At 33.9% G+C, this 21,398-nt stretch overlaps 3 protein-coding genes across 3 annotated transcripts; all 3 read left to right on the top strand.

The window, feature by feature from the left end:
* Nucleotides 1-702: 702 nt before the first annotated feature.
* On the top strand, nt 703-7,473 carry LOC105644466 (NAD(P)-binding Rossmann-fold superfamily protein). Its single transcript, XM_012229824.4, has 12 exons — nt 703-868; nt 969-1,065; nt 1,404-1,468; nt 1,573-1,658; nt 1,783-1,867; nt 1,951-2,021; nt 4,127-4,258; nt 5,630-5,745; nt 5,837-5,960; nt 6,040-6,108; nt 6,843-6,963; nt 7,063-7,473. Exons 1-12 carry the CDS (start codon nt 784-786, stop codon nt 7,200-7,202), a joined length of 1,191 nt encoding a protein of 396 aa, XP_012085214.1. The 5' UTR covers nt 703-783; the 3' UTR covers nt 7,203-7,473.
* Nucleotides 7,474-13,600: 6,127 nt separating this feature from the next.
* MUR3 (Exostosin family protein) lies at nt 13,601-16,097 on the top strand. The gene has a single exon (XM_012229825.4). The coding sequence runs from the start codon at nt 14,101-14,103 to the stop codon at nt 15,856-15,858; it is 1,758 nt and encodes a 585-aa protein (XP_012085215.1). The 5' UTR covers nt 13,601-14,100; the 3' UTR covers nt 15,859-16,097.
* A 2,680-nt stretch (nt 16,098-18,777) lies between these two features.
* On the top strand, nt 18,778-21,325 carry SDD1 (Subtilase family protein). The gene has a single exon (XM_012229826.4). It carries the CDS (start codon nt 18,848-18,850, stop codon nt 21,146-21,148), a length of 2,301 nt encoding a protein of 766 aa, XP_012085216.1. The 5' UTR covers nt 18,778-18,847; the 3' UTR covers nt 21,149-21,325.
* The last annotated feature ends 73 nt before the right edge of the window (nt 21,326-21,398 follow it).

Raw genomic sequence — 21,398 nt, 5'->3', positions numbered from 1 at the left:
AGCTTTTGTTGAGTCCAACCTCCAACAACTAATGCTCATTTTCGTTATTTGGTTGTAATATTGAGAATAAGTTAAAAATATTAAAGTTTTTATCTCACAAGATTATAAAAAATATTAATAATAATATAAATTTTATAATTCATAAAATTTATTGTTAAATATGAGAAGAATGTAAAAAAATATATATATATAAATTATGAAAGTTGCCAATGGCCGGTGGTGGTGGCTGCTGGTGGCTGGTGGTGGGGCTAGTGGTGGTTCGATGGTAAATGGTGACTGATAGTAGTGACTACGATGATTAATAAATTTAAAAATATGAATTTATAAGATTTTTCAATGATTAATAAATTAAAAAAATATGGATCTATAAGATTTTTCAATATTCCGAAAATATTTTACTTTTTCGAAAATGTGAAGTTATTTTCTTTAAAAAATGATTTAATTTTTCTTTGATTAGAAAATTATTTTGCATTGACTTATTTTCTTAAGCTCCCTAAACAATGAAAAATTGTGAAAAATATTTTCCTGGAAGTTATTTTATGGAAACAAAAGTAGCTTAAATTGATTTACGACCCTATCCTTGGCTCACGAATTTGATTCAACTGAATTTACCCGGAAAGGAAGAGCCCATACCCGCTTTTACAATCCAGACTGGTCCATACTGGCCCATCGCAATAATCCACGAGAAACGACCCAAATGCAAATCTCTCTACTCTGTCTCGTAAGCCTACACTCTCTCTCTCTCTCTCTCCCCCTCCCTCCCTCCCTCTGTAACCGAGAACGATGCAGGCGATTTCAAGGCGATTAGGGCAACAGGCTCACAATCCCGCAGCTTCAATCGCTTCTCTCAAATCAATTTATCCGCTCTGTAATGCTCGATTTTCTCTTCATTTTTAGGGTTTTTTCGTTATCATTTTTATGCGTTTGCATAATGTGATCTAAATTTGCCATTTCATTGCTTTTTGCAGATTATGGAACTGATCATCCGCGTTATGGATCTACTCTCACTCCCAAAGGCGTGGGCCACCTTGTTCGCAAAGGCACTGGTGGAAGATCTTCGGTTAGGTAAATTTTCTGCTTCATTTCTCCATGACTTCCTGTTTGGTTGAATTGAAAACCTAGGGAAATGAAGACACATTCGTGTAGCTGAAAGAAAATTGTAATACTGACAATCTTTCAGCTGAAATAAAATTGTAACTCTTTTTCTTATTTGCTAATTGAATTCTTTTTTCTATAATTTGGTCAATGAAAGTATTTTATGGCTTAGTATAGTAGGTAGGGAAATTTCTTTCAAAAGGAAAACAAATGTTGCTTCCCTTTTTTGGTATTTTTTTCTTTTGTTTCCTTGGTAAACAAGTCCTAGTTCCCCTATTGAATTAGTAAAATATTACATTTTTTTTCAGTGGCATCATTGCTACAGTATTTGGAGCTACAGGGTTCCTGGGTCGATATGTTGTTCAACAACTTGGTGAGCTGAAAGCATTTAATATCATATTACACCTGCACTTTGAAGTCACCACTAGTTAAGTGGTTTTTCGTGTGCTTTTATTGATTGTGTAATTTTTATTCCAGCTAAAATGGGAACTCAAGTGTTAGTTCCTTTCCGAGGTTCTGAGGATTCTCATCGCCATCTCAAATTGATGGGTGATTTGGGTCAGGTAGAGTAGTTTCTTAATCCAGTTGAAATCTGACTTGAAGGAGAGCTTGTCATTTTGCATTTATTTATTTTGCAAGGACATCTTTTCTTTATAATGTGTTTCTTTTCCCATTTTTTCTGTTCAGATCGTTCCGATGTTATACAATCCAAGAGATGAAAATTCAATTAAAGCTGTTATGGCAAAGGCCAATGTTGTTATTAATCTTATTGGTAATATTTTTCATTTGTGACATACCTAAGCTTTCTAATCCAAGTGTGAAAAATTATTCATATTTATTGACATCTTTTGGCAGGAAGGGAGTATGAGACAAGAAACTACAGCTTTGAAGAAGTGAACCATGGTATGGCCGAACAACTTGCAATGGTAGGTTCCTCCAATTTTATGTCAAATAACGATAGCTTGTGTGTTGGCTCCTTGATGATCTTGAATATGGATTTTGAGCAAGTTTTGTGCTTATCATGTTAAAAAAAAAAAAAAAAAAAAGTTACGTGTTTGCTGGAGATCACTTTGTTTTTTTGTGAATTCATATTTTGATTTGTTTTCTGTTATTTATTTATATGTTCATTTTGATTTATTTATGCTTTAGTGATGAGTCAGCCTCTAATTGTATGTTTGATTGTATATGTTTTCCTTACTATTTTATGTGTATTTATAAGCTCCTATATTATTTCATATAACGTACATGCAAATTGCATGTATATTTGGCTGCATTTGCTTATTAGTTAATTTCGATGCTTTTCCGGACCAAATTAACTATGGGATATACTGTTCCCTCTTTTTGTTGAGTGGATAACTTGTTTCAAATTCTACTCGAGTTGTGTTTGTTGTTGACCTGTGTATCAAAATACCTAAAATATTGAATAGCATAATTGGTAATGCCCAATTTAGTGACTGGAATTGGAATAATTAAGGGGATATTGCAAGGTTAGCAGTTCAAATTTGACTCATGGTTGTGAATTATAGAGGGAATAAGACTGGATGTGAACATATAGTAAGTACTCTATATCATAGATTGCTACATGGTACCTTAATTAATGAGCAGTGAAGTGCAGAGTTAGCATTTAAAATTTTGGTACATCATTATGTGCCAGAGAGGAAAATGGGGTTGGTGGTTCTCAATTCTTATAGTTATTTCCTTGGAGGAATTCTTCATTACAACGTTAACAACAATCCTGTCTTCTGATGATTTTAAATTCAATTGGATTGAAACATAGCTGATCCCAAGCTTGGATAATGAGGGTTGTGGCAGGTAATGTATGGCATAAGATGTTGTCATGATAATATGGACTGTAACTTAGTGGTGAAGGAATTCCCTATATTCTAGGGGTTTCAAATTTCAAGTTAAACAAAAAATTGGATTATATGCTTTACAATTTCAGTAAGCTGAAGGAAACTAAGAAAGGTTGAGTTGATTAGATCTAGTAGAAGTTCTGTGAAGTAATCAATTTTTGATTCCTAGGTTCCATTATATAATATGGGGAGAGTGGGTAGTTTAATTCACTAGGTCAAGGCAGGATGGTTGAAATAAAAAGCATGATTTTGCTTCTAAGTTGAAGGTGGTGTTCTTCACGAGACAGTGAAAATTGAGTAATGAATAAACATTTCCTCAACAAAATGAATGAAGCACACATGAGGGTTTTAAATCGGATGTGAAATAGAAAAGAAAGTATTTGCATTCAAAGAAAGGTTAAGTTGGCTATGGCATAGGCATCTATTGGAAATCAGTTGAAGGTTGATTGAGATAGTTTTACCTGTTGCTGTGCAGAATTTCAAATACACAGGTTTGGAAGATTGGGCACATCCAAGTTATGCAATGAAGAAATGAGAATTAGAATAAGGATCAGAGTCTATATGTCCCAATATTACAACATACTGATTTGAGATGCAAAATTTTAGGGTGGTGAATTCATATTCACATTATATCAGCCCAACATAGCCGTTATGTTCCAATATGTGATGGCCGAAAACAAGCTGTACCCCTTTATTCTAAGCAAAGGAAGAGAAGAAAAAGGAAGGAGGGGGAAAAAGGAAAGGAGTGCAGATACTGGAGTTGGGTGGAAGATGCTCTTTCTTTCCTTTCCTTGGTTTTTGCTAATCTTTTTTTTTTCTTTCCCCGATGCTTGCATTCTGGTCTGAAACAATCGATAGTGTGCATTGCATGATACCCTTGTATGTAGACAAATAGATTTCATTATTTTATGATCATTTTCTGGTCTTATGTGTTTAGTTTTTCTTTTCCTAACATCAATAGATCAGCATCTGATCTTGCATGTTACAATAATTAGAATTGATAGTGTGCATTGTTTGATACCCTTGTATGTAGACAAATAGAATTCATTATTTTATGATCATTTTCTGGTCTCATGTATTTAGTTGTTCTTTTCCTAACATCTATAGATCAGCATCTGATCTTGCATGTTACAATAATTAGAAGGTAAATGTATCATGTTGAACTTACGGTTGTGCAGATTGCCAAAGAACACGGAGGCATCATGAGATATATTCAAGTTTCGTGCTTGGGAGCATCTGCTTCATCTCCGTCAAGAATGTTAAGAGCCAAAGCTGCTGCAGAGGAAGCTGTATTAAGAGAAATACCTGAGGTAACATATATTTTTGGTTTGCTAGGTGACTAGTTCCTTCCTCAAACCTTTTTCTCCCTGCTTTTGTAATTAGCAAAATACTATTGTGGAGAGTATTTTGTTGAAAAAGGACATGAAAGACGTAGGGACTTTTGAAGCTTTTTCTTTAACTTTATATCCTACAGTGGAACCAAATATGAAATATGATGATATGTTGAGGATCCTGCATTATGACTATCATAAATTGAGAAATTTTTTTCCCTATTTATGTTATATATGGTAGACAGGAGGGAGAGAATAGGTAATATAGAAAAGGGAAAGGAATGAAGAAAAAGATTAAGAAGAAAAATGATGACACGAGTTTTTGACACAAATGAAGTTATTATTTTGAAAGAAAGCTCCTTTTGATATCCTTTCCATTCCTATCTCTTTCTTCAGACCATGATGAAGTTACTTCCACTCTCTTTGTTACCTGGTGACTTTCCCTATACATAACAGAGGGTAAAGGTGATTGTGCTAGAACTCTTGTTTTTGAAAGTGTCAAAGCTTAATTGAGTATTGTCAAAATATGCCGGTTTCCCTTGATGGTTTTTGGATTTACATCAGTTGGTTTCCAAGTGGCTCACGAGTATATTATATTTATGATAGTATTATTTTCAATTGTCTTTGTTGGAAGTGCTGCTTAACGCACCTTCTTCAGTATAAAGTGATAATTATTAAAACAAAGTTTGCTTTTTAAACCAGAAAACCAGAGAGGAGTTTTTATTTTTTTATGCTTAAGAGTTGGGATTGAGTGGTGATCTAATGTGGAATTGCCGAATTTGTTACTTTTGTCTTTTTTTCTTTTTTTTTTTTTCTTTTTTGTAAATTTTTCCTGGAGGTATTGAGAGTCACTTTTTCTCTGATTATGTTCAATTGGTTTCAATTTGCTACAAGTTATTTCTTATTGATGTTTGTTACAACATTCCTTTTTAACCTTTTCCCTGTATGTTATGTTATTCAGACTCTGGAGCTGATGGCCTTTTAGGAACCCATAAAAAGAAACCTTCTGAAGATCTTAAAAAAAAAAGTGAAATACATTTGAACAAAGTTAAGGCCTTTACTATTTAATGAGTGCATGCAAGATGCATTTTAAGTGTGTAATTTTTGAAAATCCCAGGGAAGGGGCACAGCCCAATCACATTTAGGAAAATAGCCTTCTTAAGTAGACTCAGAGAATACAAAAAATTTGTACAATGAGAGATGAACATTTAGTTAGTGATTAAGATCAGAGAAGCTCTGTTTCAGTGTTCCTTCCCCTTAAATCTTGTATTGCTAAGTTTGACCTTTCTTGTGGTCCTTATCAATTCTGGCTTTAAGAGCTAAATTCCTAACAGATACCAACTTCTGTAGGCCACAGTATTGAAACCTGCTGTGATGATTGGTACAGAGGATCGAATTTTGAACCGGTGGGCACATTTTGCAAAAAAATATTCATTTCTTCCACTATTTGGAGATGGATCTACCAAGTATGTCTTTTTGGTTTTATTTTTTTACTGCACGTGGAGAGAACATTATAATTGTCATTGTGGATGTTTCTTAACAGTGGCTTCTTTGCAGAATCCAACCAGTATACGTTGTTGATGTTGCTGCTGCTGTTATTGCAGCATTGAAAGATGATGGGACCAGCATGGGAAAAGTTTATGAGCTTGGAGGGCCTGAAATCTTTACTGTGCATGAATTGGTAACTTCTCTCACATTTTGCATTGTTTTGTTTTTCCTGCAATGCTTGATGATGTTACTGAAGTCTATTTGTACTGCAGGCGGAACTTATGTTTGACACGATTCGTGAATGGCCTCGCTATGTGAAAATTCCCTTCCCCATTGCAAAGGTAAATATTTGACTTGGTGTGGTTGGAAATTAACTTATTTGCAGAAATAAAAAATCATTTAAAATATGCAATCAACAACTCAATTATGCCCTTGATATCCTGTTGCTATTTTAGTGCATTCTAAAGGAATATTTTTTCTAAATTTTAAATGAAGAAAAACAGGCTGTTTTTCTTTCCAAATTTGTTCACATGAATTTTTGTTTGCATGTTTGTGGGCGACTTATCAAAATCACTTTTCAACTTGTAAATTGTACGGTTGTATGATCCCAGCGTAATAAAGCGTGTCCAATTGTATCAAAATTGCAATCTGCACTTGAAAAACCCATATAAAGGCCCCAGAACTGTGTTTTTTAATTGTATTAAGGATTCCAAAATGAACAATTCTGTCTCTCTTTCTAAGGAATGTAGTTTTTTATTTTAAGTCTATTAGTGTTGTAATGTTACATTTTCTTTTATGTTTGATATTATGGACTTGGCTTATTAGGTTAGGGTGAGGGAGCAAATATTACTAGAACCAATAAGGATTGTATTTTTTATAGTGTGACGCTTGTTGTGCAATATGTGGGAGACAATCTTATATGTCTTTGGTCATCATTTAAGTTCTCGTTGGAAAAATGCTTTTTGACAACTTTGTGGATCTCTGGTTGCTAGCATCAGTTGACACGTGGTTGCTAGTATTTTGTTGTTTGATTTGAAAGTAATTTTATTTGCACATATGGATCGAATGGTTTCAGGCACTTGCAATGCCACGAGAAGTATTACTTAACAAGGTTCCATTTCCATTACCCACACCCAACATTTTGAATTTGGATGAGATAAATGCCCTTTCTGTGGATACAGTGGTGTCAAAAGATGGTAAGATAATAGGTCAAGGCATTTGGAACTTGTTCTTGCTTCATTCCTTATCTCAATCTATTCATATTAATATTCCTTGATTTCTGTTCTGGCTTGCAGCTTTAACATTCCATGATCTTGGGATTGTGCCACATAAGTTGAAGGGATACCCTGTTGAGTTTCTTATCTCATATCGCAAGGGTGGCCCACAATTCGGTTCTACAGTTAGTGAAAGGGTATCCCCAGATTCTTTTCCATAAGTTCTTGGAATCTTTCTTTTCCAAATGTTTCTGGTCCACTGCCTGTTTGAGAAATTTGGAATGCATAGGCGATGGCCTTCTGTTCTTTGAGAAAATGGAAAGACTTGGAACTCGTGAATCTTGTCTCTCTTGCTGATGATGGAAGAGATTATATTTATCTCAATAACCATGCATAATGATTGGGATACCTGATTGATGCTTTTTGAAAATCCCATCTTTATATGTTGTATTGTATTGTGGGATCACTAATAAGTTCCGAGCCTTCGCATCATAGATTTTGAAAGCTTAACCAGTTTCTATGCACTCACTCTAGGAAACAATAATGAAGTGGATCATCCTTAATAGCTTCTAAATTGTCTGATCGGTAGACGTATTACTTTTGTAATTATGCATTAAAAAGAAAAAGAATCAAGTCCTTACTGCAGACCCCTAAATCTTGGGAGTTCATTGCAGGTGTAAGAAACTGGAGTTTGTTTCATTATTGCTTTTAGCCATTTTGTTTTATCAAATTCCGTTCATTGGAGTTAGAAATAATATCCATTTTCATTCAATACTAGAGAGACAGTCTTGATTGAGATTGAAATTGAAATTGCAATTTATCAGACAACTGGATAGAGTGATATTTTCATTCCCTTATCTGGTCACAACTCGCATCTCTCCATACGAAGCTAAAATGTTGAAGGATCTGATCTGATTTGGTATTAAGTGCATGAAAGTATGGTCTATTATGCTGAGAATGACTTGCCCTAGTTTTGGCACCAAAGTTTAGGGATTTGATTTGGGTACATAGAGATTGAAAGGGGGAGTAATGGAAGAAATTTGCAGTTGTAAACAATGGTTCATAAGAAGATTATAAAAGAAGAAATCCATGTACTTGTTGGGTTAGAAGGTACTCGATTAGTGGGACTATGCCTGCTTAAAAATGCTTCAAAAATTCATTTAAATTACAGTCTAGGGCTACTTAAGCACAGCACTAAATTGATCCTTGTCAATCTCTTTGGTGGTAATTTGATATGATGCATAGACATGTGCTCATTTCCAAATGTCTTCAACAACACGAGAAAGAAATGGTAGATTGAGTCTCAAGTCATTCCTCCTAGAGGATATTACTTTTCTCTGTAGCATAAGAAAGGTTCAATATTACATAACTCAGATTACAAGTAAAGAAGAAACCAACCACTCATAAATGTTCCTCTCTCGCAACAACAATAGCTTTTGCCACTATCAGCCCTATCTCTAAGATCAAATCATGGAACCAGAAAGAAGCTATGGCTGTTTCGATAATGTCGACTTGAAGGGAAGAAATGTCGGAGCTGCAATGATGATCCGCCGCCATGGAAATCCTACAGGTGAGCCACAAGATAGTTACTGCATCAACATTTATATAAACAACAACATTCAAGGGGTAAACAATTCTATATTGCTTGGAAGTGAAATAAAAATGAAAAATCCTAGTGTTAACCTATTTTTGGAAGACATGAAGATGGGTAAAAAATTGAAAGAATCATCAAAGAAGAAGAAAAGATCAAATAAAAAGGTGGGTTCATTAGGCTCTAAACTGGGGCTTACTAGCATATTTGTTGCATCTATGTTATTACTCCTCTTATTTGTAACTTTGTCATTATCTTGAAATACCTAATCTTGCATAAATTTTCCTTTTTGGGTGTCCTGAGTTGAGCCAAGTCATACTTATATATTTGTTAACTTAACTTTCTAAGTAGCTTGAATAGTATAGTCAATGCCCTTGGCTAGTTGACATTTGTTGTACTTGTATCCATCCCATCCATCAAAGTCTTTCTTCCAATTGTTTCATTTGAAAGTTCTCTTTTCCATTATATATAATAATTAACCCATTAAACAATTCAGTAGGTTAACCTCAATATCTTCTTATATCCCACAATTATTATACAATACACGTGGCAAACACCCCTTTCTCCTGGGAGTGTATGATTAAATTCTCTCTTGTCCACTTGCATAGAAATGTCACTGTGTGATCATAAAATAAAATGGGGATTCCAAAACATGTTAGTGGTTGCCCACTCTTTAAGATCCACTGTACTGTGCTCTAAATTGCCATATATAACCTTCCCTACATGTATGGTTGTTGCACTTACACATAATGTTTGTCTCTACTCAGAAAAAACTACATCTCTTTGATAAAGATTTCTTATGTATTATTTCAGACATTACCACATGTATATGTTCAACCCTAAAATGGACTTCTCTTCTGGTTTTTATAGCAAGAAAGAAGCCCTTTTATTGAAAAAATCTACATCTGGAGGCATATATAAGATTGATGCCACAACTAATTTACTATTATTACTAGTCTAATTCTAGCACAACGGCAGGTTAATTATAGAAATTATATTACTACTACTTTTGATATCAATAGCTTACTTTAATAAATGATTTATATAAGTTATTAAAAACAATTGGAAAAACCAATCCAGTTGGTCTTTCCACGTTTTGCAGAAGATGCAGAGAGTGAAAGATATCCTCTCTCCATCACAAGAGAGAGGTATCACCAATTTGAACATTATAAATTCAAAGGACTGAGCTTTTAAATATTATAACCTTTTAAGTCCAATTTTAGAAAAATAACCAATTAACTACCATTAATCTACAACCAAAAGGATTTGAACATTAGGGTTATTGTTGCGACTTTTACAATGTTTTGTTTATTGTTATTTCGTTATTTGAACACTAATACATGTCGAGATATAAATTTCCTCTTTAGTAAATGGAATAATTTTAAAATTATCAAAATGAATTTTTTGAAAGACTATAAAAGTGAATAGAGGCTCTCTAATAGACAATACAACTCTATTATGTCAGTTCGACTGAATTAAGGTTTTTATATAAAAATATAGAAGCTTGCTGATTCATTCGTATTTCATATTTGTATTATATATTTTTAATGAAAATTCTACTTTTTTTTAACAAAAAAATAAAAAAGGTATGGATTATTTAATACCAATCAACATGTTTTGGATTAGATGAAAAGAAGAGGCAAAGAGGTACATTATTGATGAATTGGTAGATTATAATTAATCTACTTAGAAAAGGAGATTCCATCTTTACAAAGATGTAAGATTGGAATCTAACTTTTCCACTTCTTTAATAAAAATATAACTATTATTAATATTGCTTTTATGTCCAAAATTATTGTATAGTTCTACTAATTGAGCCCTTGATTGTGTAAAAAGAAGAGCATTTGTTCAACACAATGATGAGAGGAGGAAAAAAGAAATACAAAAAGCAAGACTATAATAAAAATTAAAAAGAAAAATCAACTAAAACTAAAAGGCCTTATGATGAAGTAAAGATTAATAGGTAATTATGAAGTATATAAGATACTAATGTCCAATGATACTCATTCTATAACTCTATGAAATGTCATTTATAGACATAACAACTTGTGCATATTACCTTCTTGGGTTATGCTTTTGATTCAATTTGAGCAGGATTACCCCACTAAATTCCTAGTTAAATAATTAATTATAATATTTGCCCCACTATTCTTTTTTTTTAAAAAAAAAAATAAAAAGAGTCAATGCATATATTAATTTTAAAATATTGATTAATAAATAATAAAAAAGTTTCATTGTACCGATCAGGTGATTGATTGATTAAGTTAGCTACTTATCGTTCCTAAAAGGTTACTTAAAAGAAAACAAAATATATAATATATTTCCTTCGTGTCATTTTAAGAGCCGCGTCTCATTTTTGGATTAATTTTAAATTTTAATCGCTAAGATTTGAAATGACATTATAAAAAATTTTATGAGGCTTTTTATAATTACCCAAATAATTAAATCCAGAAATACTGTTTTCTTTTAGAATGAAAAATAATGTTATTTATTGTAATTCTATTAACCAGAAAATTTTCATTTTGGTTTATTTTCCTAATTTTATTCTTGAGTTGGAAATGGTGCTATATGCAAATGTAAGATGCAAGCAAAGGGAAAAGGAATCGAATCGGCCTCACGGTAAGGATCATGTTCCTATCTCACATGTAAATAAAACCATGGCCGCACTCTTCTAGACGGCACCACCTGCGCCTTTGCCACTAATTGGACAAATGTTGTTAGGGTTTATTCCAAATCTATCGAAAATCACAACCTTGTAATTTTCAATTGTGGAATTTCATGTTTCTGTTCTTTTTTTTATTATTTTTAATTTATCAATATTCACCTTTGTATATTCTTATCAAATCTTATTTAACAAAAATATTGTTTTATTTAGAACATTTTTAAAATAGTTTACAAGAACTGAAATTAAATTTTCTTTCAAAACAATTTTCATAATTTTAACTTCATAATCCATTGACTGAAATAAATACTACACAAAATAAATACAATTACCTTCGTTCCATAATACTTATCACATTTAAGAAAATATTTTATTTCAAAATACTTGTCACATTTATGATCGCAAAGAATGATAATTTTTTTTCTTATGTTTACCATTTGCATATGATCAATAATTATTACTTCAATTTAATATTTTTTTTAGAAAATTATTATTAAATTAAAAGTAATATAGTTAATTTACTCAATAATTTAATGTAACTTAGATAAATTCAACTGTTTCTAAGAATGTGAAATTCCAAATGTGATTATGAAACAGAGGTAGTAAATTTTTAAGAGACGAAAACTGATATATTCATTATTAAAATTGTAGTGATTTTAATTGGGATGGTTCCAATCAGGTTATATTAAAACTAATTTAAACAGTTTTATTTATTTGTATCCTTAGCATACCATTAATAAATACTCTCTGTCTTATAATAATATGAATTGTTCAATTTTCACACAGATTAAAAATTAAAAATACATAATAATTGTTATCCCTTATTTCATCATATAATTCTTTCATCAAATTAAAAATAGTTATAGGTTTATATATATATATATAAACTCTATATTTGGATCATAAGGAAATATGATAAGTTTGAAAATTGGAAAGGAAAATATAATAATTTTCCTTTCCTTCAAGAGAATATATAAATTTGAAAGGAAGTAAAAATATATAAGGAATATAAACACCAAGTTCACATGCTATTTTGTATTTTATGGGAGGAAATTATGATAAAAAAAATTGAAATTACAAGTTTACATTTATTTATTGTATTTATGTTCGAAAATGTGAAGGCTAAACTCATAATTTTACTATTTATAAAATTATTTTCCTTCATTAATTATTTCCCTCTCACATATCCAAATAATGACAAGAGAAAATAAAATTATTTCCTTCTATATTTACCAAATTTATTATGTTTCTAATCCTAATTTATTTTTTATATTTATTAATTCCTATAAATTACTTTCTTTTGTCTACTTTTATTAGTCGTTAAAAGTTTTTACCTGATGATTACAGAAGTAATAAAATTACCTAAATACTCTTTAATTTGACTTAATTAATCTTTATTTCACTTAATTATTCCAATCTCAATAATATGTTCTCTATTAATATGGCACTAAAATTAAAAGAGAAAAAAAAAAAAAAAACAGTTCTAAGAAATTATAGACAATGGTTATTGTAATTATTCAATATAATTGAAGAAAAATTAAAATTTTAATTATATATATACACGCGCGACACATTACTTTTATATGCAAATAAAAAAAAAACCAAATGCGTATATTTTATGTAAGATATTTCGTGGTATATTTAATTTTAATTCAATGCATTAAATATTTTAACTTATAAAATTATATTGTTAAATAATTTCAACTTCAAATGTTTTCTATTGAAATTTTAACTTATAAAATTAAATTAATTAAATAATAGTTAGATGATTAAAAAATTAAAATTAAAATTAAAATATTATATATATCAAATTAATGTTTTATGTGTAAAAATAAAAAATATTAAAAAATTATTATCGGGTGAGAAAATACGTAGAATTTTTAAAATTTCCTAACTTTACCGATATGATTGGTTTCTATTTTTCACGTGTACCACCGAACTTTGTTGGTGTGCCTGTAAAATTTAGTTAACTACCGTAAATTTGCATAAAATATATCGGTAAATTTATATATTCGCCATAAAAAATTCATTTTTGGAATGTAAGATCGCCTCTTTTTTACCTGTTATATAATCCACGTGTACGATCAGAAACTCTCCAAATGAATTAATTAGATTGAATCACGGCGATCAATGTCACAGGATTCAACAGAATTAACAATTTCCAGACGTAAATTCTCCTTTCTCAAAAAGAATTAATAATGCAACGCAATGGCAGGAGCATGATTTCACCTTCATTGTGCGACACGTCATCCCTATATTCCTACGTGGCATGATCCTACCGGCTACCGACAACAGCAACCCTCGGCGCACATAGCTAACGTGCACCATTTTTGTCACCTCTGTCTTATTTTACGCGTTCTGTTTCTCTTTCTCCCGCTGTCTAAGCTAAGAGAGCTCTCGTCTCTCTCTCTCTCTCTCTCTCTCTAAGCACAAATCTAACCTCTGTAAGTTTTTCTGTGCGTCTCCCAATAAGTTCTTTCTCGAATTCGTTTCAATCGTTTCTTCTTTTGATTCGCCAATAGAGTTCTCTTCTCTTTTCTCTTTTTGGCCTAAAGATCCGCAATGAATTGCTCGATTACAGTGATTCCTCGTGATTCGTGCTGATTCAATCTGTAATTCCATTTCTTTGACGCTATTTCATTTTTGTTCCGGTATATTTGCTCGCTTAATCGCTGAAACAGTTAAGATCTCTGAAGTATTTTCGCAACTCAAGGTACTAACCATAGCTTAGCAGTTACATTTTAGTAATTTTTCTGGTTTTAGGGTTTTGGCTGATTGTTGTTATTTTGCGGTTACAATGGTTTAATTTGGAACTCGGTTTCTTGCTTTAACATGGGATTTTGATTTTGGAGTCTAGGATACTCTAATGAGACGCCGCTCTGCGGCGACGGCCCCTTTTGAACAAATGGAGAAAGGGCCTGGTAAAAATCAACAGAATCGTCTTTGTTTATTGGCATCTCTCTCTGCTTTTTTTTGGCTTCTGTTATTGTACTTTCATTTTGTTGTGTTAGGAAGCAGTAATGTTGATGATACTGTTAAATTAGAGTCTCATCCACTAAATCCTGAATCGACCCCTGCTTTTCTAACTGATGCCCGTTTGACAAATAACCCATTGAGAACTACCCCTTTAATAGATGCCTCGTCAAAAAATGCCTCAACTAGCAGTGGCAGTAAAAAGAGAGAGAATTTCCAGTTTATGAGGGCTTTGAGAACTATAGAGAATAAGAGTGATCCTTGTGGAGGAAAGTATATATATGTCCATGATTTGCCTCCTAGGTTCAATGAGGATATGTTGAAGGAGTGTAGGAGTTTGAGTCTTTGGACTAATATGTGCAAGTTTACTAGTAACGCTGGGATGGGACCCCCACTGGAGAATGTTGAAGGGGTCTTTTCAAATACGGGGTGGTATGCCACAAACCAGTTTGCGGTGGATGTGATATTCAGTAATAGAATGAAGCAGTATGAGTGCTTGACAAATGATTCTTCCCTTGCCGCAGCAATTTTTGTGCCATTTTATGCAGGGTTTGATATTGCTAGATATCTTTGGGGATATAATATCTCTAGGAGAGATGCTGCATCTCTTGATTTGGTCAATTGGCTTATGAAAAGGCCAGAGTGGGGGATTATGGGAGGGAGGGATCATTTTTTGGTGGCAGGGAGGATAACATGGGATTTCAGGAGGTTATCCGATGAAGAATCGGATTGGGGCAATAAGCTACTGTTTTTGCCAGCTGCAAAGAATATGTCGATGCTTGTGGTCGAATCAAGTCCATGGAATGCGAATGACTTTGGCATTCCTTATCCAACCTATTTTCATCCTGCAAAGGATGATGATGTGTTTATTTGGCAAGATAGGATGAGGAATTTAGAAAGAAAATGGCTTTTCTCTTTTGCTGGGGCACCACGCCCTGATAACCCGAAATCAATTAGAGGGCAGATCATAGATCAGTGTAAGCACTCAAAGGTCTGCAAGTTGTTGGAATGTGATTTTGGGGAGAGCAAATGTCATTCTCCCAGCAGTATAATGCAAATGTTTCAGAGCTCCCTTTTCTGCTTACAACCTCAGGGCGATTCATACACACGAAGGTCAGCTTTTGATTCGATGTTGGCAGGTTGTATTCCTGTCTTCTTCCATCCTGGCTCAGCTTATACGCAATATACTTGGCATCTACCCAAGAATTTTACTACTTATTCAGTGTTTATTCCAGAGGATGATATCCGGAAAAGAAATGTCAGCATAGAGGAACGGCTTAGTCAGATTTCTCCTGAGCAAGTGAAGATCATGAGAGAGAAAGTTATTAGTCTCATCCCAGGGCTTATATATGCTGATCCTCGCTCAAAATTGGAGACATTGAAGGATGCTTTTGATGTTGCTGTCCAAGCAGTTATTGACAAAGTCACAAGGTTGAGGAGGAACATTATTGAAGGCCGTACAGAATATGATAATTTTGTGGAGGAAAACAGTTGGAAATATGCTTTATTGGACGAAGGACAACGTGAGGTAGGAGCTCATGAATGGGATCCCTTTTTTTCAAAACCAAAGGACGGCAATGGCGATTCTGGTGGTTCCTCTGCAGAAGTTGCAAAAAACTCGTGGAAGAACGAGCAGAGAGGTCAATCATGAGATCTAGGTGATAGCATAGCAACAGAAGTTAGTAATTATTACTGTACAACAACTGCGTACAACAAGACCTTGGCTTTGATAGGTCAGGTATGGACCCTTGCGAGGGCCTTGCAATGAAAAATTTGTAGAGTTCATAATGGCCCAGTTCCTTGTTTTGTCAAACAGAAACACGGGCTCATCATATTCTCTGCTTCTAATATACTTCTTATAATGAAAGTTTTACCCCTTTGCATTTTGTATTTTTCTTGGCAATTCTTTCTATTGTATTGTAGCTGCTGAGATAATATCTTTTTGTTTCTTTTCTGATCTTTTTTGCATAGAAGGAATTATAATAAAAATGAGTGTTTTATATTTTTATCCTAGAGCTATTTGTTTCTTTTCCAATCCTTGAAGTATGTTCTATACAGCTTAAGCTTTTTAGTGTAGTACTTGAGGATCGAATATACTTTTATATGCTTTTGCCTACTTGCATTCATCCTATTCTACGCCACCATAAAAGCTATTGCATTAATCCATAGTTGTCATGTCTAACTATCTTTTTTTTTTTTTTTTTTTTCTTTTTTTTGAGTATTCCATGTCTAACTATCTGAATGCTCGAGATTTCTCACTTTTTATTTTTGGTCTATTGTCTATTAATTAACATGGGCTTAGAGTTCATTCAGGCGAGGTATTTAGGTTCATTATCTTGTGTTATTGCATATTGTGTTGCATTTGCTCACAGGAAGCATTACTGCAAAATTCTTTTGAAGTTTGTTGAACAAAAAAGCGGACGTGTCGTCATATTATGGACAGAGAGCAACTTTTTTGTACATGAGTTGTCCAAAGTGTACCCAGCAGTTGTGAAATTTCTGCAAGCTGTGTGCTCTGTTCAACACGGAAATGTTATCAGCACATGTGAAAGATGCTATAGTGGGTACAGAACATACACTGGTTTGTTGAATTGGCTTTTAGTATTTGAGGTCTTCAAGAACTCTCTAAGCCAAGAAAGGCGGGGAGCTTTGAAATTTTTTTTGAAAAAAATTGAAATTAGCTGGCATGCAAATGTTCATGTCTGTGTGAAAGGGCAAAATGAAAACCAATTTCCCGTTTGTTTTTCTCTGGCTGAAATTTTGTCTGTCACCGGTGGCATGGAACACCCCACCCCCCACCGCACCGCCAAACAGAAGGGAGCCTCCACTGTCAGAGAAGCAGATAGGGATTTTGAGTAGTTTTATCGAGATCAGAAACTAATTATGCAAAAGCTTGCTATTGATTTGCTGGAAATTATTGTCTTAACTTGTAAGTATGATTGAACAAATTGTTAAAATTTATTTTCAAGATAAATTTTATTTTTTGTAATTATAAAATCTTTCAAACAAATAAATAATGATTCATCTACGGGATTCACCTACGGATTTATAATTTTAAACTGTGACTAAATCTCAAACTGGATTAGGTTATCCTAATAACAAAGTCCAGTATAGGTAATAACAAAAAAATAATAATAATAATAAATAAACAACAATTCTAAGCCTACCAAACTTGGGTGTAGAGTCTACTCCGAAGCGGGGGCACCAGTGATGTTTATCTTTTAACTCCTTGTTCATTGGAAAGTGAAATAGAGCTGCTATAGGCATTTAATTTTTGAAGTCCAGCCCAAGCCCATTTCGAAGGGGATGCAATCCACATACACACTCCAACCTCAATCCACTCAAAACTCACTTTGGTTTCTGCTAAGGTTTCTATTTCTGGTGACATGAAAAATTTATTTTTCAACCGCCAAATGTATATAATTTATTTATATATTTTATGTAAAAAAATCTTGTAGCATTCTAAATTCTAAATTTTACGAAGAACTTATTATCCTCGTAAAGATAAACTTTAATAAATATTAGATACATCCCTAAGCCAGAAGAATTTTTTTTTTTTCATATATTTAGTTTTTATACATAAAATATTCATTTGTGTGGTTATTGCAATTTTTTTAAAAAAATATTTTTTACATTTTCAACCGTCAAATAGATATTAATTGATCTAAATTTAAAAATTGAAGCATTTCATAGAAAAATTTGCAAATTAAATTGTTTAAAATGTATAATTTTATAAGCTTCAACATTTAACTGGTCAAAGTAAAAATTGAAGGTGTCACAATATTTTTTTTTAAGTAAAGCACATATATAAATTACTGCATTTAGTCATTATTCAACTAAACTGATCCTTCTTTTATCATCTTTGTCTCTAATACCTAATAGAATTTAATTAATTTTCAAAAATCTCTCTCTTCATAAAATTATTACTACATTCATTAAAATAATAGTTAATTATAATCCAATCCAAGATTTAAAAGAATGACTCTTTTTATCCTCTTTGTTCCTCTAATGTTCAGTACAATTAATTTTCATAAATATATTGCGTCATAAAGAATGGTGAGAAAATCAATATATGCAGCGACGCACAAGCTGCACGGGAAGAAGGGAGCCATGGAGTGCAAACATAGAGCTGTGAGCATAAATGCACTTTGAACAAAGCATTAAATAACAGAAAGGACCATCTCTCTTGCTTCTTCCTTCATTCTTCTTTTCCCAGTCCACTTTTCTCTCTCTTATTTCTTGAGGAAAAAAAAAATCTCTTTCAAGACAAGACGAGGACAATCTCAAGGACAACCTGAACACAACACAAAAAAGATTCAAAGGTTTTCAATCTTTTAAGAATCCTACAAAAATTCTATTAAAGCTTTCCCATAACATCTCGTGAAACAAAGACGAAATATTTTCAGCTCCTCAATAAGCCAGAGCTCTATCTCTCTCTCTCTCTCTCTCTAAACAAAAGATCCTCGTGATGCAGAGCTCTTAAATTTCACGAGTTTCATATTCTTTCACTCAGAGAGCGCAGAAATGCTTAGCCTAACACAGTTTTTTGAATTCTCTCCAACTCCTTCAAATACTCTCCAATTCTTTCCAAGAATCATGCATTTTCCATCTTCAAGCATCACTTCAATCTTAAGTTATCCATGGAAGCCAAAACTAACCTTTTCTTTTCCATTATTTTCTTTAACTTTCTTTCTCTCCAAGCCAACACTCTACAAACCTACATAGTTCAGCTCCACCCACATGGCATAACAAGATCTTCCTTCTCCTCCAAGTTTCACTGGCATCTATCCTTTCTTGAACAAACTGTTTCCTCCGTAGAAGACTACTCTTCTCGGCTTCTTTACTCTTATCGTTCTGCCATGGAAGGTTTTGCAGCTCAACTCTCTGAATCGGAGCTCGAGTCATTGCAGAAGTTGCCTGATGTTATTGCAGTTAGGCCAGATAGGAGAATACAAGTTCACACCACTTATTCTTACAAGTTCTTGGGACTTAATCCTAATGGTGCAGATGCTTGGTATAAGTCTAAGTTTGGTCGCGGGATGATTATTGGGGTTCTTGACACTGGAGTTTGGCCAGAGAGTCCAAGTTTCAATGACCAAGGAATGCCACCAGTTCCTAAGAAGTGGAGAGGTGTTTGCCAAGAAGGGCAAGATTTTAATTCTTCTAATTGTAACAAGAAACTCATTGGTGCAAGGTTCTTCACTAAAGGTCACCGTGTAGCATCTGCTTCATCATCAAACATTATTCAAGAATATGCGTCTCCAAGAGATTCTCATGGGCATGGAACTCACACATCATCCACTGCAGCAGGAGCTGCAGTCCCAATGGCAAGTGTTCTTGGTAATGGAGCTGGTATTGCACGAGGGATGGCTCCTGGTGCACATATTGCAGTGTACAAAGTTTGCTGGGTCAATGGCTGTTACAGCTCAGATATACTAGCTGCAATGGATGTTGCAATCAGAGATGGTGTTGATGTACTTTCCCTTTCTTTGGGAGGCTTTCCATTGCCACTTTTTGCAGATAGCATAGCAATTGGCAGTTTTCGAGCAGTAGAGCATGGAATTTCAGTTATATGTGCAGCAGGAAACAATGGTCCTCTCCAGAACTCAGTTGCCAATGAAGCTCCTTGGATTGATACCATTGGTGCAAGCACACTAGATCGAAAATTTCCCGCCATAGTTCAATTAGCTAATGGAAAATTCCTTTATGGAGAATCCATGTACCCAGGTAACCAGTTTTCAAAGACCGTAAAAGAGCTTGAACTAGTTTATGTAACTGGTGGGGACACAGGAAGTGAATTTTGCTTCAGAGGCTCTCTCCCAAAAGCAAAAGTACATGGCAAAATGGTGGTTTGTGATCGAGGTGTCAATGGAAGGGCAGAAAAAGGACTAGCTGTGAAAGAAGCTGGTGGAGCTGCAATGATATTGGCCAATACAGAAATCAACCTTGAGGAAGACTCGGTGGATGTTCATGTATTGCCTGCAACATTAATTGGTTTTGCAGAATCAGTGCGCTTGAAAGCTTACATAAACTCTACCATTAAACCAAGAGCTCGAGTATTATTTGGCGGAACTGTCATTGGGAGATCCAGAGCACCAGCAGTAGCTCAGTTTTCAGCCAGAGGTCCAAGTTTAACTAACCCTTCAATCCTCAAACCAGATGTAATTGCGCCTGGAGTAAATATCATTGCAGCATGGCCTCAAAACTTAGGCCCCACTGGTCTTCCAGAAGATTCTAGAAGAGTAAATTTCACTGTCATGTCGGGGACATCCATGGCTTGTCCCCATGTCAGTGGAATTGCTGCCCTCATCCGCTCAGCTCATCCCAGATGGACCCCTGCTGCTGTTAAATCTGCAATAATGACTACTGCAGATGTAACTGACCATTCAGGAAATCCAATAATGGATGGTAACAAAACAGCAAGTGTTTTTGCAATCGGAGCAGGGCATGTAAACCCAGAAAGAGCCATCAGTCCAGGATTGATATATGATATCAAGCCAGCTGACTACGTAATTCACCTATGCACACTTGGATATACAAGATCAGAAATTTTCACCATCACACATAGGAATGTTAGCTGCAATGAGCTATTGCGGATGAATAAGGGTTTCAGCCTCAATTACCCTTCCATTTCTGTTATTTTCAAGCATGGAATGACAAGCAAGATGATCAAGCGGCAACTGACAAATGTGGGGAGTCCTAATTCCATCTACTCAGTGGAAGTAATGGCTCCTGAAGGAGTCAAAGTGAGAGTAAAACCTCAAAAACTTCTTTTCAAACACATAAATCAAAGTTTGAGTTACAAAGTGTGGTTCACATCCAGGAAGACAATAAGAAGAGAGCAACAGAGCTTTGCACAAGGGCATTTGACATGGGTGCACTCTCAAAATAATTTTTACAGGACTAGAAGCCCCATTTCAGTGACTTGGAAGTATAAGTAGGAGAGTTACAGCATCGCTGATGGTTATGAACCAAATGGTCTAGTCTTTTGTTCATCATTGATGTAGATTCAGAGGAATTGAAATCACATAGAGTTGAAATGGTTGAATTTAAAGATCGGCTACTTAGCTACATTTTATTCAGAGAAATAAAGCTTTATTCTCTTTCCCTCAAACAAAGACATGCATGAATTGGCATACTGCAGAGATGGAAATTCAAACATAGACTAACTTCTCTACCAATTTGATTCTC

This window comes from Jatropha curcas, chromosome 3 (assembly GCF_041381405.1).
Source record: "Jatropha curcas cultivar XTBG-Jc1 chromosome 3, XTBG_Jcur_1.0, whole genome shotgun sequence".
Classification (NCBI taxonomy): domain Eukaryota; kingdom Viridiplantae; phylum Streptophyta; class Magnoliopsida; order Malpighiales; family Euphorbiaceae; genus Jatropha; species Jatropha curcas.
This window is presented reverse-complemented; position numbering and strand designations above follow the sequence as displayed.